At 33.5% G+C, this 19,748-nt stretch overlaps 1 protein-coding gene and 3 long non-coding RNA genes across 5 annotated transcripts in view; 3 read left to right on the top strand and 1 right to left on the bottom strand.

Moving 5' to 3' along the window:
* Positions 1-19,748, top strand: part of LOC145736752 (uncharacterized) — a 200,977-nt gene that overhangs the window by 31,524 nt on the left and 149,705 nt on the right. The gene's annotated exons all lie outside the window — the stretch shown is intronic.
* Positions 2,018-3,742, top strand: LOC145736609 (uncharacterized). Its single transcript, XM_081991040.1, has 4 exons — positions 2,018-2,292; positions 2,382-2,535; positions 2,596-3,456; positions 3,552-3,742. Exons 1-3 carry the CDS (start codon positions 2,099-2,101, stop codon positions 2,956-2,958), a joined length of 711 nt encoding a protein of 236 aa, XP_081847166.1. The 5' UTR covers positions 2,018-2,098; the 3' UTR covers positions 2,959-3,456; positions 3,552-3,742.
* LOC145736657 (uncharacterized) lies at positions 10,953-16,198 on the bottom strand. Of its 2 annotated transcripts, none has more exons than XR_014180071.1 (2): positions 15,957-16,198; positions 10,953-11,259 (listed from the first exon to the last, which is right to left on the bottom strand). It is a non-coding gene; the product is annotated as an uncharacterized LOC145736657 (long non-coding RNA). The 2 variants fall into 2 exon arrangements; XR_014180072.1 differs by having other exon boundaries at positions 15,965-16,198.
* On the top strand, positions 16,275-19,732 carry LOC145736613 (uncharacterized). The gene is made up of 3 exons (XR_014180048.1): positions 16,275-17,116; positions 18,589-19,221; positions 19,280-19,732. It is a non-coding gene; the product is annotated as an uncharacterized LOC145736613 (long non-coding RNA).

Raw genomic sequence — 19,748 nt, 5'->3', positions numbered from 1 at the left:
TTTAAGCTTAGAATAGAATGTAATCAAATTAAAATAAAAAAAACTATCTACACGACAGCTAAACGTCTCAAATATTGTCACGTTTAAATTGTAAAGCCCTTTTGGCCCAACAAGTTAAACGAGACTTGCGTTTATTACTTTAATAAACGCCTTTACCGAGATCTTGTTTCAGAGGTAGAATCAAACCACTTGGTAGAAAAATATAATTTAATAACTATATAACAGTTAAAACTAATTGACAAAATGGTTGGTTTATCAACTTAGTGAATCGGAATAAAACCTTAAACATAATTCCATAAAGTACCACTTTAAACAATACCTTTTACATGCACAAAATATTATAATAATAAATCCATACTTACATTTGTTACACAATGATGAGTGCAGCTTTCTGGAGGGTTTGGCACTCGCGATTTATTATAGTTTGAGATATTACTATTATAGTTAAAGATTTACTATTTAATTCATTTATGAACCCGGTGCGGGTTGCAGAATTCAGGACGACTACATTCAATCAAAAAACTCCCAGACCTGGTATCCTCTAGCAGACAACTCGTGACGACCTTTCGACCCTTGGTACTTGGAAATATTTCGCATATTTCGCATCCCAGCCAGCGTCCGGTCACACTCCGGTGCATAGTTTAGCTATTGCATCATAAGTGCAGTTGCACTCTGACAGCATTCCACAATTTTAATGTTTCCGCTCAAGTAATATAAATTCCACATTTTTTTATGTTTCCGTTCAAGTAAAATAAATTTGATTTATTTCCTTCGTGACAGTATATCCAAAAAAAATCCACAATACACAATCAATTGTAGTAACACTAAACTTGAAAAATTCCAGAGTCTGGTGATAGCTGAGTTGAAAAATATAGTCAAGAATCTAAAAAATAAAAGCACCAGTGACCAACTTATAAATGTGAAATTTGTGAACAACGTTTTTGGGCAAGTGGGGTTTTTGTTACTTCATTTGATAAACACCTCCCTCGCTACAAGCAGAGTGCCGAAGGATGCGAAAGTAAGTGTCATAGTGCCAGTGCCAAAAGTGCGGAACCCAGAGGAGAAGACCAGAGGAGTTCAGACCCATAAATTTACTCCCAGTAGTAAATTTAAGTAGAAAGTAGAAAGAGACCTTCTATTTGACATGAAAACCAAGTATCTCGTCTTCAAAAGGCATGAACTAACTGGACCTAAGACACAATTTGCTTAAACTTGTGGTGTCATTATTTTCAGCTGCAAACGCCATTAATAGATACTCTTGACATTTTTATCGAAAAATTGTACTCTTCCTTTATTTCGATAAAATAAACGGTTTTCGAGATAAATCGATTCGAAGAGTCAAAAAAATTGGTTACAATTTCTACACATAAAGGATTATTTTTCTATACACGACTACCTTACGGAATAACATGCGCACCTGTCATTTTCCAAAACATTATAGAGCAATTGTTTACAATGTCGGGAGTGTGTTTTTTGGACGATATTGTTGTTACGGGAAAAACCGATGCGTTACACATTGAGCGTTTAGAGAATGTTTTTTGCAAGCTACAAGAATGCCGTCTGAAGGTTAAGAGAGAAAAATGTAAATTGTTTCAGTAATCTGTACAATATTTAGGACATAGAATTGGCCACCATGGTTTGCATACAACAGATGAAAGGGTTTCCGCAATAAATAATTATAAATACCTAAAAATGTAACTGAACTTAAATCCTTTTTAGGAATGGTAAATATACCCTGAATATCTTCCAAAATAATTTCTCTGTTAAAAAATGCTCTGTTAAAAGACACGTCAACAAAGACTGCAAAGGGGACATCTTTTTACGTAGGATTTGAATTTCTGCCATCAGCCCCTTTGCCGCTATAGCCACCCCTACTAAGTTTTCAAATGGCACCATGCCCTGTGGCATTAAAACATTATGACCCTTGATCTAGCCACAGCGCGAAAAACTGACCAATCAAATTCGATGTTCTGTTTCCAGGGTCAGAATGTTTACGTTGTTACACAAGTAACATACGAATGTTACGTGTTACACAAGTAACACGTGTTTTATCACTATTACCTCGCCGATTATTCTCAAATAAGTGAATATAACTGATATGGAAACGTTAAATAATGGCAAAATAAAACTGCCAACATCTTTTACACATTCGGATGTAGGTGACAAAACTTATAGAGCAAACTTACTATGTGAAATTGATATAAAAAAGTGGATTAAAGAATATGAAAACCTAACCTCAACTAGCTGGATTATAAAATTTCGTAAGAATAATACGCCTCATTTCGTAAGTAGGTAAGTACCTGAGTTTAAACCTTATTACATGTTATTTTAATATAAGTATGCTACTATATAGGGTCATGTTTTTATTTTAACGTTTTTAGCTACGAATTTTACTGTCACCACACAGGATATAAAAGAGTTAGAGCTGCAAAAAATAAAAAAGGAAAATCAAAAAATTCGGACTGTACAGCAAATATCAAAATTCGTATTAAGATAACAACGAAACATACAATTAGGAAAGATAAATATGTAAAGGTGAATAATATTAGCGGATGCTTTGTGTTTACACGAATTAGCAGAGTATTTTTATTCTAGGATGGAATGCCAGCTATAATTTTTGTTAACGATAATCATAATCACAATTTGAATTCCGCTGAAACACTTTCATATTTGCACCCAACAAAGGAAACCAGACAACAGTTTGAGGAGTATTTCGAATATGGTTATGGCATAAAAGAAGCAATTAACTATCACGAATCAAAACTAGAATTAAAGTATGGACCAGAAAGTGCGGAACTTGCCAACGCTCAAATTAATCCAAAATATCGGTCAGTGCAGTTTTGGTATGAAGAATGGAGAACCAATAATTTAGGGCCGCGTTCAGGTGATGGTGTCCTGCAGGTAACTTACTTATTGTGTAAATACAGTGCATTCAAACAGTATCTCGTCACTATATAGAATTAAAGAATCGTAATGTTTTGAATTACTATGTATTACAGATTCCTGCCTACTTATTATTATTATTATTATTTAATACTAATAGACGTCTCCGAATATTTTTCCACAAAATAGCTGATATTTTATAATTTTATTGAAATTATACATAGCTTTTGGACGCATTGTATAGTGCATCAAATCAAACAAGTGCTAAGGAGGTAGCAAATTTTTTTGCCATTTTACCTTAGCTTATAAGAACCAGGTTATTTTTTTTCCAGAAAATTGCTGGAAAACGAGAAGTATTGCAGTCAGAAGGGATCATTGTAAATTATTCAGTAAACCCATTTGCCCTTATAGTTATAACCAAGTGAATGCAAAGAGCACATACTTTACCATTCTCCAAAGATGTCGTATTTGTTGACAGTACATCATCCTGCGATGCCCTAAATCATTGCTTAACTTTTGTACTGACACCTTGCCAAATTGGGGCAGTACCTTTGGCAGTCATAATAACTTCAGGTCAGCAAGTGACTACAAAGCAGGATTTCAATTGCTAAAAGATGCGATGCCAAATTCATTTTGCGGACAAGGTTTTCCTAACATTTTCATTACAGATGATTCGGATTCCGAAAGATGCGCTTTGAAATCTTTGTGGCCAAATTCCAAAACCCTACTTTGTCGATTCCATGTTTCACAATCTGTGTGGCGCTGGTTGTGGGAGAAAAAACATAACATTCCAGCAAATCGTCGAAAAGACCTCTATCAAAACTTTCAAAACATTTTGGTAGCTTCTAGAGAAGACATAGCTGTAAAAGAATACAGCTTAGCAATTCAAAATTGTAGCTCCCTGTCGGCATGGCAACAATATTTAACAGATTACTGGAATAGGAGGGACGATTGGTGTTTGGCATACAGAGATTCAACAACACATGGACATCAAACTAATAACTTTAATGAGATAAGCGTTAGGTTATTCAATTATATAGTACTCTCAAGGAATAAGGCATATAATGCCGTTGCATTAGTTGATTTCTGTTGCACCGCAATGGAAGAGTATTATTTGCGAAGACTAAGAAACTTTATTCATCAAAGAGATGTGACGTGTAGGCTACTTCTAAAAAGGTATTTGGAAAAAATAAAATATTTACAAAAACAAGACATTCGACAATTGTCTAACGATTTATTTTCTGTTCAGAGCGAAAAAGCAGAACAAACGTATGATGTAAACATTTCAAACGGATTTTGCAGCTGTTCAGTAGGAAGAATAGGCTCTTTTTGTAAGCACCAGGCAGGGGTTCTACATTACTTTCAGAGAGCATCTTTAAATGCTCCAAGCTGTAGTACAGAATCAAGATACTTAATGGCTCAACTAACTTTTGGAGAAAATGTAGAGCCGAAGGAGTTTTATATGCCATTTACAAATGAAAAGCTAAATGAAACTATTACTGAAGTTCCTGAGTGTTCAGATATTAATCTGCTACCCAAGAATGATACGACGAATTGCCAAGATTTCACTGAAAACCAATCAGGGGGAAATATTAGTGATGTTTCATTTGAGTCACTTATTAATCTGATGAAGGAAAAAAATACAAAATTTGGTACTACTACCCAAAGTTTTAATAGGTTTGTTACAAGACATAATTTAGTTAAAACGAAAAATGCATGGGAGAGTTTTTTAAATACAGCTGGAAGCACCAATCCTCTTAAATTTAAGAGAAAATCAGTAATTCACGTACAACCAACGTCTATTGCTAGACGAAGACCAGGAGTTGTAAGGGGATGCAAAAGAGCTCCTATAGGCCGCCCAGCAGAATGCGAACCCTTAAAGAAAAGACCAAAGAGGCGACACAATTTGGCAGAGAACGTCAAAGCAAATCGCCCTAATGCTATAAAACATGGCGCCGCGCATTAAGCATGCTCTCATACTTAATGATAAATATAAATATGTACGTTTTTTAAATAGTTTAATAAAAACTTGTTTCTTAGAAAGTCTTCATTTATTTAAATAATTTTTTACCATCAAATATTCCAAATAAAGTATATCCTGCCTAATAGTATGCTGTATTGTATGCAACATTCTGACCCTCGATTTGGCGCACAATACCATTATGACCCTGAAAATAGAACAACAAATTTGATTGGTCGGTCGTTTGCCATGCCGTGGCCAGATCAAGGGTCATAATGTTTTAATGCTGCCCTGTGTGGCACATCGTTGGAAAGGGTATTTCATAAGGAATTAATTGCACTATTTTATTTGTACATTTGCTTTGAATTGAGACCAAAAAAAATAAAAACATTTTTTTGTTATTTTGGTCAAACTGCGGATAACACTACCGAATACCTGTTTTCCATTCCATGTTTTTGCCTCAGTCGGTCAACTTGTAAGTTCGTTTTGAAGGAACATTGTCAATATGGTTTACACGACTGCCGAAAGAATAGAAATTGTACGTTTTTATTTCAAACATAACGACTGTGCACGAGCTGCCGCGCGCTCTTTCAATGCAATCCATCCAGATAAATTAATTGGTCATCAGTATGTCTTAAAGTTGATGCAAAAATTCATGGAAACTGGTTCAGTGACAAACAAAAATCATCAACTTGAAAGACAAATTATTAATGAACCAATTGAAGTTGCTGTTTTGGGACACGTTGCAATGGATAATAATCAGTCTTTAAATCAAATTTCCCATGCATCGGGTGTTTCGACAAGCAGTGTATGGAGAATTTAAAAAAAACACAATTTTCATCCATACAAGGTAAAATTGGTTCAGGAATTAAACGAAGATGACTATGATAGAAGACTACAATTTTGTGATATTATGTCTACTAATCTGACAAACAACGTGAACTTGTTGTACAATATTTGCTTCAGTGATGAGTGTATGTTTTTTTTTTGAATGGAGAAGTGAACAGGCATAACTGTAGGTATTGGTCAGACACGAATCCACATTGGTTTAGGGAAACCCATACCCAATATCCAGAAAAACATAATGTTTGGACAGGTATTTTAGGAGACCACATCGTTGGTCCGTTTTTTATTGACGGTAATTTGAATGGCGCTACTTATCTTGAGCTTCTTGACACCACTGTTGATCCGACCATAACAGAGCTACTAGAAAATGATGAACATTTATTTGAAAATCAACTAATTTTCCAACAAGACGGTGCACCTCCACACTATTCACTTCCCGTTCGAGAATATCTGAACAATCGATTTCCTGGAAGATGGATTGGTAGACGTGGTCCCATGGAATGGCCTGCGAGATCACCCGACCTCACTCCGTTGGACTTTTTTCTATGGGGGCATTTAAAATCTAAAGTCTCTGCAACACAGCCGGCCAATATTGCAGACCTTAGGCAGAGAATAATACATGAATGCCTACAACTGACACCGCAAGTCCTCACAAATGTTCGCGAACTCTTCCAAAGTCGCTTGTATTATTGTATGGTTAACGGAGGTTATTTTGAGCTATTAATTAAATGATAACCGCTATTTGCTATTATTTCTGCAGTTAACAAAAAATAAACACAAAACGCATTTTTTATTTTTTTTGGTCTCAATTCAAAGCAAATGTACAAATAAAATAGTGCAATTAATTCCTTATGAAATACCCTTTCCAACGATATGCCACACAGGGTATGGTGCCTTTTGAAAACTTAGTGGGGCTTTGCCTATGGCGGCAAAGGGGCTGATGGCAGAAATTCACGTGTCTGAGCATTTTTTAACAGAGAAATTATTTTGGAAGACATTCAGGGTGTCTACTTTTCATTGAAAAACCCTGTATATTACTGCAGGTTTATTAGAAACGCTTCTTCAATTTTAAAACTTTTATATGACCTGTTAAAAAAAATGTTAAGTGAAACTGGACAGACGATTGTACAAACACGTTTCCTTAACGCAAAAGAAGTGTTATTGTGGTCAAATGTTTTAACTCATTTTGATCCAGCCGTAAAGATCAAATCATCAGTTGACGCGTCACAGTTTGCATTAGGAGCTACTTTAAGTCACGTGTTTGAAAATCAACAAGAAAAACCTATTGCTTTTGCGTCACGATTGCTGAATAAAGCGGAAATATCATATTCGCAAATAGAAAAGGAGGCTCTAGCTATCATTTTTGGTGTTTAAAAGGTTTTTCAATATTGGTACAATCAGAAATTTACTCTTGTTACAGATCATAAACCGTTGCTAGCGATCTTCGGAGATAAGAAAGGTATTCCAGTTTTTGCAGCAAATCGTTTGCAAAGGTCAGCACATATTTTGTTTGGTTTCAGGTTTGATATTAAGTATGTAAGTTCGCCTCAAAATACAGCTGATTTTTTATCTCGAGCACCGTCTAGAAAACCGGAATCTGAAAATGATAGTAGGATGCTGTTATTTAAATTAATACCTCAGAGTTTACATGTAGATATTCTAAATCAATTACATTCCACCCATCTGGGCATTGTGAAAATGAAAATGATGGCAAGGGCATACTTTTGGTGGCCTTCTGTAGATACGCACATAGAAGATTTGACAAAGAAGTGTGAAGCGTGCAATGTTTATGCTAACTCAAAACAGATAACCCCTCTTGAGTTATGGCAGAACGTTTGCACGTGTAATTCTTTGGCCTAGTCTTAAATAAAAATTTTATTGTCATAATTGATGCTACATCAAAATGGATTGAACCTATGAATGACTGCAAAAGTCACTATTAATATTTTTAAGCAACTGTTTGCCAGGTACGGGCTACCGTTGTAAATTTGCTCCGACAATGCACCGACCTTTACTTCGGAGGAATTTGAACAATTTATTTAATGAAGCATTTAACTGGAGCTCCGTATCATCCTAAAGCTAACGGGCTGGAAGAAAATCGGTTAAAACTTTAAAATCTGCCATAGTGAAAGCGAAGCATCACAGTAATGAAGATATTCATTTAATAATTTGTAACTATCTGTTTATGTATCCAAATACGCCTCATCTTACAACTGGTAAAGCTCCAGCAAAAACATTAATGAGTAGACATGTACGAACTCCTTTTGATTTGTTATTGCCTTCGGTAACCAACCAAATTGACAAAAAGCAAGAAAGATTTTAGATCTGGTCATCCTAATCGGTGCGAAGGCAACGTTAAGGAGGTTTTAGGTAGGAAAACTTATGTAACGAAAACGGATGGTGGAACAAAATAGAAACGTCACGTAGATCAACTTAAACCAAATTTTAAAGGTAAACTTCGAAACCCAGTTTCCGTTGTTCCTCAATCCACTTTTCTATCTGATATTGATGTTGTTGAAAACGTAATGATGTTGAAATTGTGAGTCAGAGTATTAATGAAAATAAACCTACCCATAGTAATAAAACTAGAGGGTTACGGCGGCGTAGTCAACTTAAACCTCCAGAGAGGTTGAATGTTAATTGAAAACTTCATGTAAATAGTAGGTTTAGTAACTTTTTAGGTAAGGTTAGATGAATTTGTACAATTAGCTTACGTTCATTTTATAGTATATTTAAGGGGGAAGGTGTAACATATATATAATTTAAATTCTTTGTACTATCCTACTAGGGCCCTAGTGGCGTAAAGAATTTGTAATTTCTTTTTGGTATTTGGTTTGTAGAGAGTCAGTTGAGTTTGAGCCATGAACAATATATCTTGACCAGCACATTGTGGAACTATTATTTGTTGTTAATTCCCTAACTGAAGTCGGAGACTTTACAGCAGGGAATTTTTTGAAATGCCCACAGTTGAGGATTTGTTGGCTGACCTCACAGATGCAAAAGGACTTTGCATTTTAGATGCAAACATGGAATTCTATTAAATACCATTAGATGAGGAGAGTAGTAAGTTGTGTACTTTCTCAACCCCATTTGGTAGATATAACTTTAAAAGATTACCGTTTGGGATAAGTTCAGCACCAGAAATTTTTTATATAAATTTTAAACAAATCCTTGAAAATATACCTAGTAATATTGGTTACATTGATGATTTACTGGTTTTTGGAATAGACCAAGAGTCTCATGACAAATTGTTAAAGGCAGTTTTAAAAAAAGCCCAGATGTCAGGAGTCAAATTTATCAAAAGTAAATGTCACTTTAATGTAAAACAATCAATATGTATTGGTCATATTATATCTAGTACAGGGGTTAAGGTAGATCCAACCAAGGTAAACAGTATTCTAAACTTAAAAATTCCAGAAAATAAAAAAGATATGGAAAAATTGTTAGGTTTGGTAACTTATATTTCTAAGTTCTAACAGTAAAACTACCTTACTAAGGCAGTTTATTAAGGACTGTGAATACTATTAGGATTAAAATCATACTTTAGCTTTTAATAATATTAAAAGACTGTTAACCACTACTTCAATACTAAAATATTTTAATCATAAAAAACCCATAGTAATATCTGTTGGTGCATTACAAAATGGCCTGGGAGCAGGTCTCCGACAGGACAATTTACAGTTCAAGAGCACTTTCTGAAACTGAGAAAGGATATGCCCAAATAGAAAAAGAATTGGCGGCTGTTGTTTTTGGGTGTACCAGATTTCACCAATATATCTTTGGAAAATAGTGAAAAGGATGTCCAGAAAATAAACATTTATTAAGCGATGATCTTCAGCAGTATTGTCCATATAGGGGAGAAATTGTTATTATAAATGATGTTTGTTTTATTTAAAGGTAAAAAGGTTATTGTTCCTAACTCACTCAGAAGTGAAATGTTGGATCTGATTCATTATAATCACTTAGGAATATCAAAGTGCCAACTTTATTTTGGTCAAAAAATAATAAATATCTCGAGTTTTTTTATATTGACTCTATTCTTTCTACTTATTATTAAATATCTGGGTAACCCAATAAGGTGTCTTCTTGGTTTTTAAAATTTTTACATTTAAAAATTCAAAGTTGCTATATAGACAACCTACTGCCAAATTTTAAAATTGCTCCTATTCGACGTAACATCCTCATGGCTTGATTAGATTACTTCAACAGAAGAAAAATAAAACCTGCTTGGTGCACTGGTGCTACGAACCCCAATTAAAAACCCCGAGGATGACGTGGAATGTAAAAAAAGTGAAAAAGTGAAATATTTTGTATGTCCTAGATCTGGTATCGTGGTTGCATTATGTCACATACGCGTACCAAATTGCGCAAATTATTCTTCTTCTTGTGCCCTGTGCTTAGCCGCACGTTGGTGATTGTCTGTACTCTTCATACAATGTGCCGAGTGTCGTTCTCGGCTCTTCGAAATATGGTTACTGCGTCGCTGATGTTCGTATGTTTCTTAGCCAGGAGTTTTGCTTTCTTCGTGGACCTCGATGCCTCTATATTTTTTCTTGTAGAATTAGTGTAGGAATGTGATATTGGCCTCCTCTAAGGATAAGGCCGAGGTAGGAAACTTTTCTTTCTTTAACCATGTTAAGTATTTCTAGTTCCTAGTCTGCAGTTCTTAAAATTTCTTCATTCGTGGTATTTGCGGTCCACGGCACGCGCAAAGGTCTCCGGTGGGTCCACATTTCAAACGCTTCGATGCGGTTCAGGGTTCCAGCTTTGAGAAACCACGTTTCTGCGCCGTATAGTAAGATGGGCCATATGTAACACTTTACTACCCGTAGTGTACGTGCTAGCGGCAGACTGCAATCTAATAGGAAGTTTTTAAGTTTGAAAAATATTGTTTTTGCATAGTTCCTTCTAAGTTTAATCGCGACTACAACCGGACAAAATAAGAAGAACACCGAACAGGTGGAGGTTGGTAAGGAATAAATAAATTCGGTAAGTAAGTTTGATAGATATGAATGGCTGATTGCTGGTCTTTGTTCACTTCCAATGCCAACTTCTGCACAGTTACTCAGTTCGCCATGCGTAGATTGACATTTAAAGGAATGACACTTTCCCTAATACACATTACCGACATTAAATACGAACTCTTCGGTCAAATACTGTGCTGACAAAAGAATAAATAACCCACATAATACATGCTGCATGTGGCAATACAGTACAAGAACTGTAATAGAAAAGCAAAATAAAAAATAAAACTACACACAACTCAGCCGACCATCTTTACTTTATTATTAAAATAAATAATAATTCCATGCTATGAAATTCCATACATACATTTATTTTTTAGCAGATGCATTGAACCCTTTTCAAGGGAATAGTATTTTTGGTACCTATACTTGGTGATCACAATTGCTAATTCGGGTTGCCGACAGAAGTGCTTGCAGTCTTGTTGATATTGGTGACATTTGACCTCGTGACGATCCTTTCGCGGTTCTAGGCGCGTCAAACATTTCTAGTAAGGCTGGTATGCTTTATGATCCACATTTGGAAATTGTTTACACAGCAACTTGTGCCTGAAATAAAAACTAGTTTACTATCAATTCTAAACTAACGTAAATATAATATGTGAAAGAACAGAATATGTATATTTATTAAAGTGTCTTAATATCTAAAATTTGATAAAGTCTTACAAAACTTTTTTTGACCTGTTCTTGCAATAGATATGGTAACTAAAAGAACGATGGCCACGCACATACATCATCAGTTTTAAATAATCCTCAACTCTGGTATTAAACAAATTAAAGCATTTCAGCCATGTTAATATAGATATAATAATTTTTGAGCTGGTGTTGAGCGCTTTTGCTTAAGAAAACACTGAATGAGTACAAATACAGAAAAAATATGTCATAATAATATGATGTAGAGTTATATTCTGCTGGACAAACGCACGAATTAATATAATCATTGCATAGCTTGGTTATAAATTCTACTTCTTATAATAATGTTTGAGGTAGATTGGTTTTAACCACGGTGTAAGTTCTAGTCTAGTGCGTTGCAAAGAAAGAGAACTAACCTGCCGCTATCTAGTTGGTGAACACAGAATTGCTTGCCGCTGCAAAATTCCTAAATTCCAGTAGGTTTTAAGTAGTTTTTTTTAATCGAGGTTTTTCAACGAGGTAGCTTAAACTCACTTGCGAAACGATGTTTTTGCTTATACGTAACTAAATATTTGACATTTAGTGTGTGATCGGAAACGTGGTGGGTAGCAATGTAACTGGTTATATTTCCCTAACAACACTGATCTGAAAATCAAGATTTTTACCGCAGTAAAAACCGGGATTTTATCGATGTGAACAACAGTATAAACTTAAAATTGTTAACGTAAAATTGTTATAAATTTAAATTGATCTGATTGGATGGAAATGCCACGTTAAATTGTGAATAATACCCATTACACGCGAGGCACGGTGGTAAATCTGGGAATCTATTTGGACATAAATGATTTTTTTACTAAACATTATCTACAGTTAAGTAGTTAAATAGGTTTTTTTTAAAGAAATTGGTGGTGTATAACTTCAAGCATATGTTACTAAAGTATTGAAAAGGTGTAAGGAATTTAAGCTTTACAATTTATTACAGATGAATCAGATGATAAATTTCCAGTTAAAATTTTGTTCTCATCCGATGGTTAATTAATTGCTTGTTACTTTGAGAGTTATTAAATAATACAGTGGATACCACACTTTGTAAATAGCGTCTTATTTCCTAGAGAAATAAAGGAAATCTAAACTAAACTGGCTATCAATGCAAATAAACGCAAATTAGTCCTAATATGGTAAATTCCCAAATATTGTCAGGTTCGCATGTCGATAGGTCTCGAAATTTTTAGCAAACTGATTTAGATTATTTTTAAAAATTATTTTGGATGTTTGATGAAAACGACATTGATTAAGTACATTGATTAAGTCAATGCCATCTTAAAAATTGATTTTTATTTGTTTTTTTTTAATATAAAAACAAAGTTTTTCTTAACATGTTATACAGGGTAATTCACACTGATGGTATATTAAAAGTATCTAGAGACCTACTCAATATTTTTTGATTTTTTGTTGAAATTTGGCGTGTAGCTTAGGTTAGGTCTAAACTCTCTATCTAAAATATTTTTAACTTTGCGGCGTTGCGGCGTTGCCAAATCATTCGGAGAGAATATCAACTTTTGATTTTCAAATGGAACACCCTGTTTCTAATCTCATTTTTAAATTCCTCGCATGAAGACTAGTAATTAATGTTAATGTTTTGTGGTTTACGATCCTCGGTTGAACGGTTGATGTTAGGGTTCGGGAGTTGGATGTTGGAAACTTCACAGAGTTGCAACGTTGGCTACACTGGAAATTTTGATTTCAAGACATTGATGTTGGATTTGTCAGCAAAACGGTAGTTTAAACATTAATTAAATTCTCAAGTTCTGAAAGGTTTGCTTATGTGACATTTTGTCTTTAGTCAGACACATGGTTGAAAAGCCCAGAGACTAAAAATGAAAAAACCCACAGGGTGGTCAATATTTACGTTTGTCGGACAGATAGAAAAACTACCAGAAGTTCGTTTTTTAAATGGACACACTAATGTATTATGGTTTGTAATAAAAGAACATTAAATTTAGAACAAATTTATGTATACTCTTATACATAACCGTTGCTGATTTATTAAGAGTTTTTCCTTAAAGAGCGTATAAAATCGTGATCCATACTAATCTGAATACGGACACCTGCTTGTGCTCAGTTTAAACCAGGTTGAATTTGACAAATATCTGGCAGAACATGTTGTGGTTATAAAAACGACAACTAGCCATTAAGCCCAAGCGGGTGTCCCTATTTAGAGCAGTATGGATTACGATTGTATCCGGCCTTTAAGGAAAAACTCTTAGTAAGTCAGAAACGGTTGAAGTAAGGTGTAAGGAAGTGTATACATGGATTTGTCCTAAATGTCCTTTTAATATAAACCATTAGACACCGATGGATCCATTTAAAAAAACGAACTTTTGGCAGTTTTCCTATCTGTCCGAATTGTGTTGTTTTGAACTAGATGAAAACAAAATTTTGTTCATAGGAAGAAATAAGTTGATGATAATATCTTAAAACCGAAACGTGGGAATTTAAATCCAAATACTCAAGCTAAATTTTTAAAAATTTTCAAATTAGCTTGAACATTGCAACACAGCACTTTTTTGAAAATGCTTGTTTATGATTTTTCGAAAATAACTCAAGAACGAAACAGATATTGAATGGTGTTGGTGGAAAATGTTGCCCATTATAAAATTTCATTCTTCTGGTGACCAAATTATTGAAATCATAGCTACTATGTAACAAACTGGCGGCATATCTAATAAAATCTGTCAATTAAAACTAAAAACGGTTATATTATAGAAATGACAGTATATTTCTATTCGGGATATAGTCCACAAAATACATTTCGTGTATGTAAAATTTCAGAAAATCTTGCCTTCAGACTTGTTGCCCTAAAGAATTATAATTATATTTGATAAAAACATCATATCAAGTTTAAAATGGAACTCATTAGTAGGTATGGCCAAAAATTGTATAATAAACATACAGGAAACCTTAAAAAGTAATAAATTTTGTTGCAAACTGCTGCAACTGATGATATAAAATGTGCAGGATACATAAAATATTTAAAAATATTATATTGTATGAAGTCACACTTTTTTAGTTCAGGTTAAAGCTGTTAAATGATTCGTTAAAGAAATACAATGTTGAAGTTTTCATTTTCTTGTAGTTGTAGCCCCTCAAATTGTTTTCTAGTGAGCCAATAATGTTTTTTTCAATATTCCAATAATTAAGTTTTTTTAAATTTTTATTTTCAGAAAAAAAACATCTGAATTTTATAATGTAAATTGGTAGAGAATTTGGGGTGGTTTTTCTGATAAATTTGTAACTTACTTTTAACTGTGACAGGAACGGATAAAATTAAAGAGAAAAAAAAGTTTCTAAAGTAAATGTTTGTGAACCCCAAACCCCAAAAGAAGAACACCCTGTAGAGTTTAGCAAAAAGTTGTCTTATCCAATGATGCATGGCATTATAAAATACGTATAGTTCAAATTTGAGCTAAATGTCTCAAATACCGTAAGAACCATAAGGAAAACACTATAAAAAATAAAACTTTAACACCCTGTATTTCTTTAACAAAGCATCTTTGGAATACAGTTTATATAGCAAACTATAGTTATTTTTAGACGTAGAATACGCAGTTTAAGTTTGCGTATTAAAGCCTGAAACACCCTGTATAAGTCTGAGAATGTATGTTGTATTGTATGGAACTCCTAAAAAGCGGTTAGTAACATAATCTATAAAAATAAACCTGTAAAATATGTGTACATGTTGTACTACGTTGTGTTTTATTATCGGTATCAATATTTCTTAAGTATGATAAATTCTTAGCATAGAAAAATGAAATACAGTGCATGATCTTTTTGGATATCTACCCTATCCATGGATATTTCTCTGTATAATGAAACGACAACCATTTTTTAAACTCCGAGATAGAAATTTTTTGGTTTATTATTCAAAGGGGCACTGAACGTTGTCACATTTAAATAAAGAATTATCATTATTTGGCTGATGTATAATACCAGCAGTTTTAAGAACAATTTTAGTACGGATTAATTATTAAGTAATAGATCTCTATCATTAAAACACCAATGCTTACTGTCCTTGAAATAACCGATTTAACAAAATAAAACAAGTTATTTAATATATATTGATTTATATATCTTGTTTAACTCTAACAAGAAGACACTTGCATTATCAAACATCTCATTATTAGTTGGCAACACGGCAATGAAATTGAAAGAAATATTTTCCTATAACCTCAAATAAAAATCGTTAATAAAAATATACAGGGGGCAAAAGTTCAAAATTAAAACCATAGAGTAGATCCAAGGTCGTGAACAGACTATAAGTAGTATAATAAAGAACTATTTAGTTAAAAATGGCAAAAAAATAATTTTTTTAAGCTTTGGATTTCTTAGACTAATTATATGTAATATTTAGTTATGTTTTCTTGGTTTTTGGTCAACTTTTCAGACCAATTCACTAATGAAACAGCATTCAAGTCAATAATTTCTTCTTTAATGTGAACATTTCGGACTCTATTTAAATTAAATACTTTTCAAACACACGATTACGGGTGAACATTAGCTAGGAGGTTCTACATTTCAATAAAAAAACAATAAAAAGGTTTTTATAGACTTACCAACTTACCAAGTTAAAAACAAAAAGCAGCACACAAAAACACATAAAAGCGACAACAACATTTTGACCATGCAGGCAGCTAAGTATGACGCCATATTAATTTTTATTTGTTTTAAATAATTTATTATGAGGGGTTATATTTTAAACATGGCCATATTGTCAGTAGCTTGAAAATAAGCAGGCCCAAACTGAACAGTCTATTTGTTGGAACCAAAATTTGTTTATATTAACAACATTCCTCAGATAAAATCTGAAACGGTCTGTCTACCCTTCCACATTAGCATCAATTAGCTATACCAGAATAAATTTTACATATACAGGGTTGTTCAGTTTTAAATGTCAATAATCCACTATCCGATAGTACCATCAAAAAATAAGTTGACATACATTATGTCATTTTGCTGCAAAACGCTTCCTAAAAATTTAGTTTAAAAAATCGCGTTTTTGCTGTAACTGTCAGACCGTTGAAATAATTTTTATCAAAATTTGAACAAGTACTTAAGAAATGAATGCTCATTATGTGATTTGAATGACGTTTTGCCAAACTTGTTAAGTGGCGTAGATACAGGGAGATTACTTTTTCCACTCTATTTTTTAGGATGACTGGATATTTCACAAAAATTACAGTTTTTTAGAAAGAGAGATGATGTATCTGCTGTAAAATTTTGATTCAAAATTCCTTAAGGTCTTTCACTTACTTACTTTGTCCTTGAAACTTTTAGGGATTATTTCGAAAACTGTGTAAGGGAGTGACCCAGGCAAGGGTATAACCCGATTCGCTGGGTTATTGGTCGAGTCACGGAATCACTTCAAAAGCACGTTTAAGAAGTGAGTACGTGATTTTCAATGCGGTCAACGTTCAAGCAAAAGGATAATGGGTTATGTTGTTGAAGGTTTTAGGAGGCAATCGACCCCAAAAACCTGATGTAAGATAATACATACTGAGTAGATAAGGAGGGATTGATCGTAGTAAGCGGCAGTCAAAAAGAAGACTGATCGCGCAGCGCGGGAGCTCGCATATAGTCGGTACGCGTTACTGTTAAGTTACTGTGTGCGATTAGTGATGGCGGAGTTATTAAAGTTGTTGTTATTGTTGTTCTTCGAGTTTCACTGAATCTAGCAATACGCACTGGAACTAAAGTACCCTTCTCTTGGACAACAGTAGGTCCAATAAAATAGCACACTAGTTTATCACAACGATTTAAATCCGTCGTGTTTCAGAATGTATTATTTGCTAAGCTGTAATAATAAACATTTTAGTGATTTAAACCAACTCACCTTGAAAATAAGTGATATTAAATTAAAGAGCGTGTATTATTTAGTCAAATGAATCGACAAAGTATATTTTACATTTCGTAAGGAATAAATAGAAAAAAAAATTAAAAACAAATTTAACAAATATGGTGCTAATCGTATTTGGCCAAAGAACAATTCTAAAAATTGTGAATTTCCGTCCAACAATTATTGTAGAAAAATTTTTTACAAAAGGCCCAAGTTAAACAAAAATAATTTCTACTATCGAAATATGTATAATAAATCACTAATATGTGAAAAGAAAAATTATTCTAGGTTTGATCAAAATCGAGGTATAAGAAACAGTAATACCAGAAAGAATTGTTCACCAAAAAATTAAAATTGTAATCGAAGTAGCAACAAATTTACAATTTTGGACAAAATGAAAATTTTTCTACACATCAGAATCCTAGTAAATGTGAAAATTCAGTTAAGTATTGATGAAGTTGCTCTAAACTCGACAAACAGTAAAGATAGCAATTTATTGTCAATCAAAGCTTCAACAAATAACGAGGACAATTTATTTGATGTAATTTTAGACACAGGATGTGGACGAAATTTAATTGATTTAAATCTTGTAACTAACATGTCTCTATCATCAGAGAGAATCCAATTAACTTCAGTAGGAGGTTATACTGGGTTAACAGTACTTCAAAAGTAACTCTAAAAATTAACAACATAAAGGTGGATATTGAGGCATTAGTAGTGAAAAACCTTTCTAAACCTCTAATTCTGGGATATATTTTTTATCGGATTTTAATTGAATTATTGATTGGCAATAAAAATACTTTCAGTATTTCACCGAAAAACAACGGTAATGAAGTGACAGTCAAGCTCTATTGACCTGATTTTGTTGTGGATTCTAAACACCAAATTCAAAAAGAATATCTAATGGGTGTAGAAATTGCTGACGTCGAAAAAAGAGTAAAACCTATAATAAAATTAAAAGTTGCGCGAAAACATATTAGAGAGATGAAGTGCAGGACGAAACGTACACGTAAACGTGACGTTTGACAGATGCGCATGCGCAGTTGAAATTTCCTTCACGTTTGCGTTTAGAGGAATTCGTGAGGTTGCGGCTCTCTGCGGGAACGCTTAACGTAACTCGAATTTTTACGAAATTGGTCGTGTTGGTAGCATGTTAACTTGGCGCGGTTTGACTGTCAGTTCTGTCATTTTGGATTAGGCTATATCTAGTGTTGGTAACATGTAGTATGGAAGTGATGGGATTTTTAGGATTAAACACTTCTATTCCGTATTTCACACAGTCTATCTCTATTCGAACTTACTTAATAAGATTGTTTTAAGTATGGTATCTATCAGGAACATTTTGTTTTTAGATCTGGTGTAGAAGTAGAAGTAAATGAGCTAGACGACTTACTGCAGCTGATTAAAGGACTTTTGCAAAGTGCTTCTCGAGAAAAAGCTTCTGGAACTAGCATTAAAAAGGGCAGCCAAGAAGAAAAATCTTTCTATCAGAAAGGATATGAAGCAAGGGAAAGAGCTGCAAGTTCCATACAAGAGCCTCCCGCTGATCTTTTTAAGTTGGGTACATACCTATAACAAATATCATACAAAAATAGGATGACGCAACAATGCGATAGACAGGTACACCGTTTTGAATGTGATAAATAAAGAAGAAAACGTCACATTCAAAACAATGTACTTGCCTATTGCATTTTTACCTCATCTTTTCTCATATGTATATGGCAATGCAATTTTATTGTTTTGATTTTCAATAAAGAAAAACTAGCAGTTATTGTGAACTTGTTTGTGGAAAATGCTTATTCCTATTTTAGATGATGACAATCTGAGAGATGATACCAATAATTTGGTTTTGCCCCAGGAAATTGTCATTAAAGATACAGTTGAAAACAATGGACGTGAAAATGATGAAATACTATTTAACCGTAGTGGTAAATCGGCAAAAGTATTACAAAAATCAAAGGCAAAGAGTGAATTAAAAATAGCATGTAAGTACTGTTTTACACCATCTATGTGTGCAACCTATTTTTTACTTTCTTTTTACAGCACCAAGTCGTAAAAGATGTTTGAATGTAAAACAAAATACAATTCAGTATTTAATTTAAAAAAATGACAGAATCTTTGAATTGCGAAGCAGAGAGTTAGCTCTTAAAGAGAGGCAGCAGTTGCTTTTGGAGAAAAAGCAAGAAATGGAAGCCTATGAAATAAAGAAACGCTGGGAACTGGAACAACGAAAACAAGAAATAGCTGAGGAACACCTCAAAATCCACTTAGGTGTGTTCAACAATCAACAAGAGTTGCTTAAATTTATTTTTGCTTCAAAGTCATGCCAGCAATGACTGAGTGTTAGGCAGTATCCTAGTCTTGAAATACTTAGCTTACAAATGTGATGTTGTATAAGTTTATTTATATTTTAAATTTAACAGTCCTGTTTGTCAGTTCCTACTATCTCAATTTTGTGATACATAAACATTTAAATATGAGAAAAAATAAAATATGTTTTACAAATAAATTT

The sequence above is a fragment of the Ips typographus genome, linkage group LG12, assembly GCF_016097725.1.
Source record: "Ips typographus isolate SLU linkage group LG12, UJ_Ityp_2.0, whole genome shotgun sequence".
NCBI classification, from domain to species: domain Eukaryota; kingdom Metazoa; phylum Arthropoda; class Insecta; order Coleoptera; family Curculionidae; genus Ips; species Ips typographus.
This window is presented reverse-complemented; position numbering and strand designations above follow the sequence as displayed.

Excerpts from the sequence above, each read along its gene's own strand:
- LOC145736609 (XM_081991040.1), top strand. The coding sequence starts at position 2,099 with ATGGAAACGTTAAATAATGGCAAAATAAAACTGCCAACATCTTTTACA. Across the intron at positions 2,293-2,381 it reads ACGCCTCATTTCGTAAGTAG|CTACGAATTTTACTGTCACC; the intron begins GTAAGTACCTGA and ends TAACGTTTTTAG. Across the intron at positions 2,536-2,595 it reads GGAAAGATAAATATGTAAAG|GATGGAATGCCAGCTATAAT; the intron begins GTGAATAATATT and ends TTTTTATTCTAG.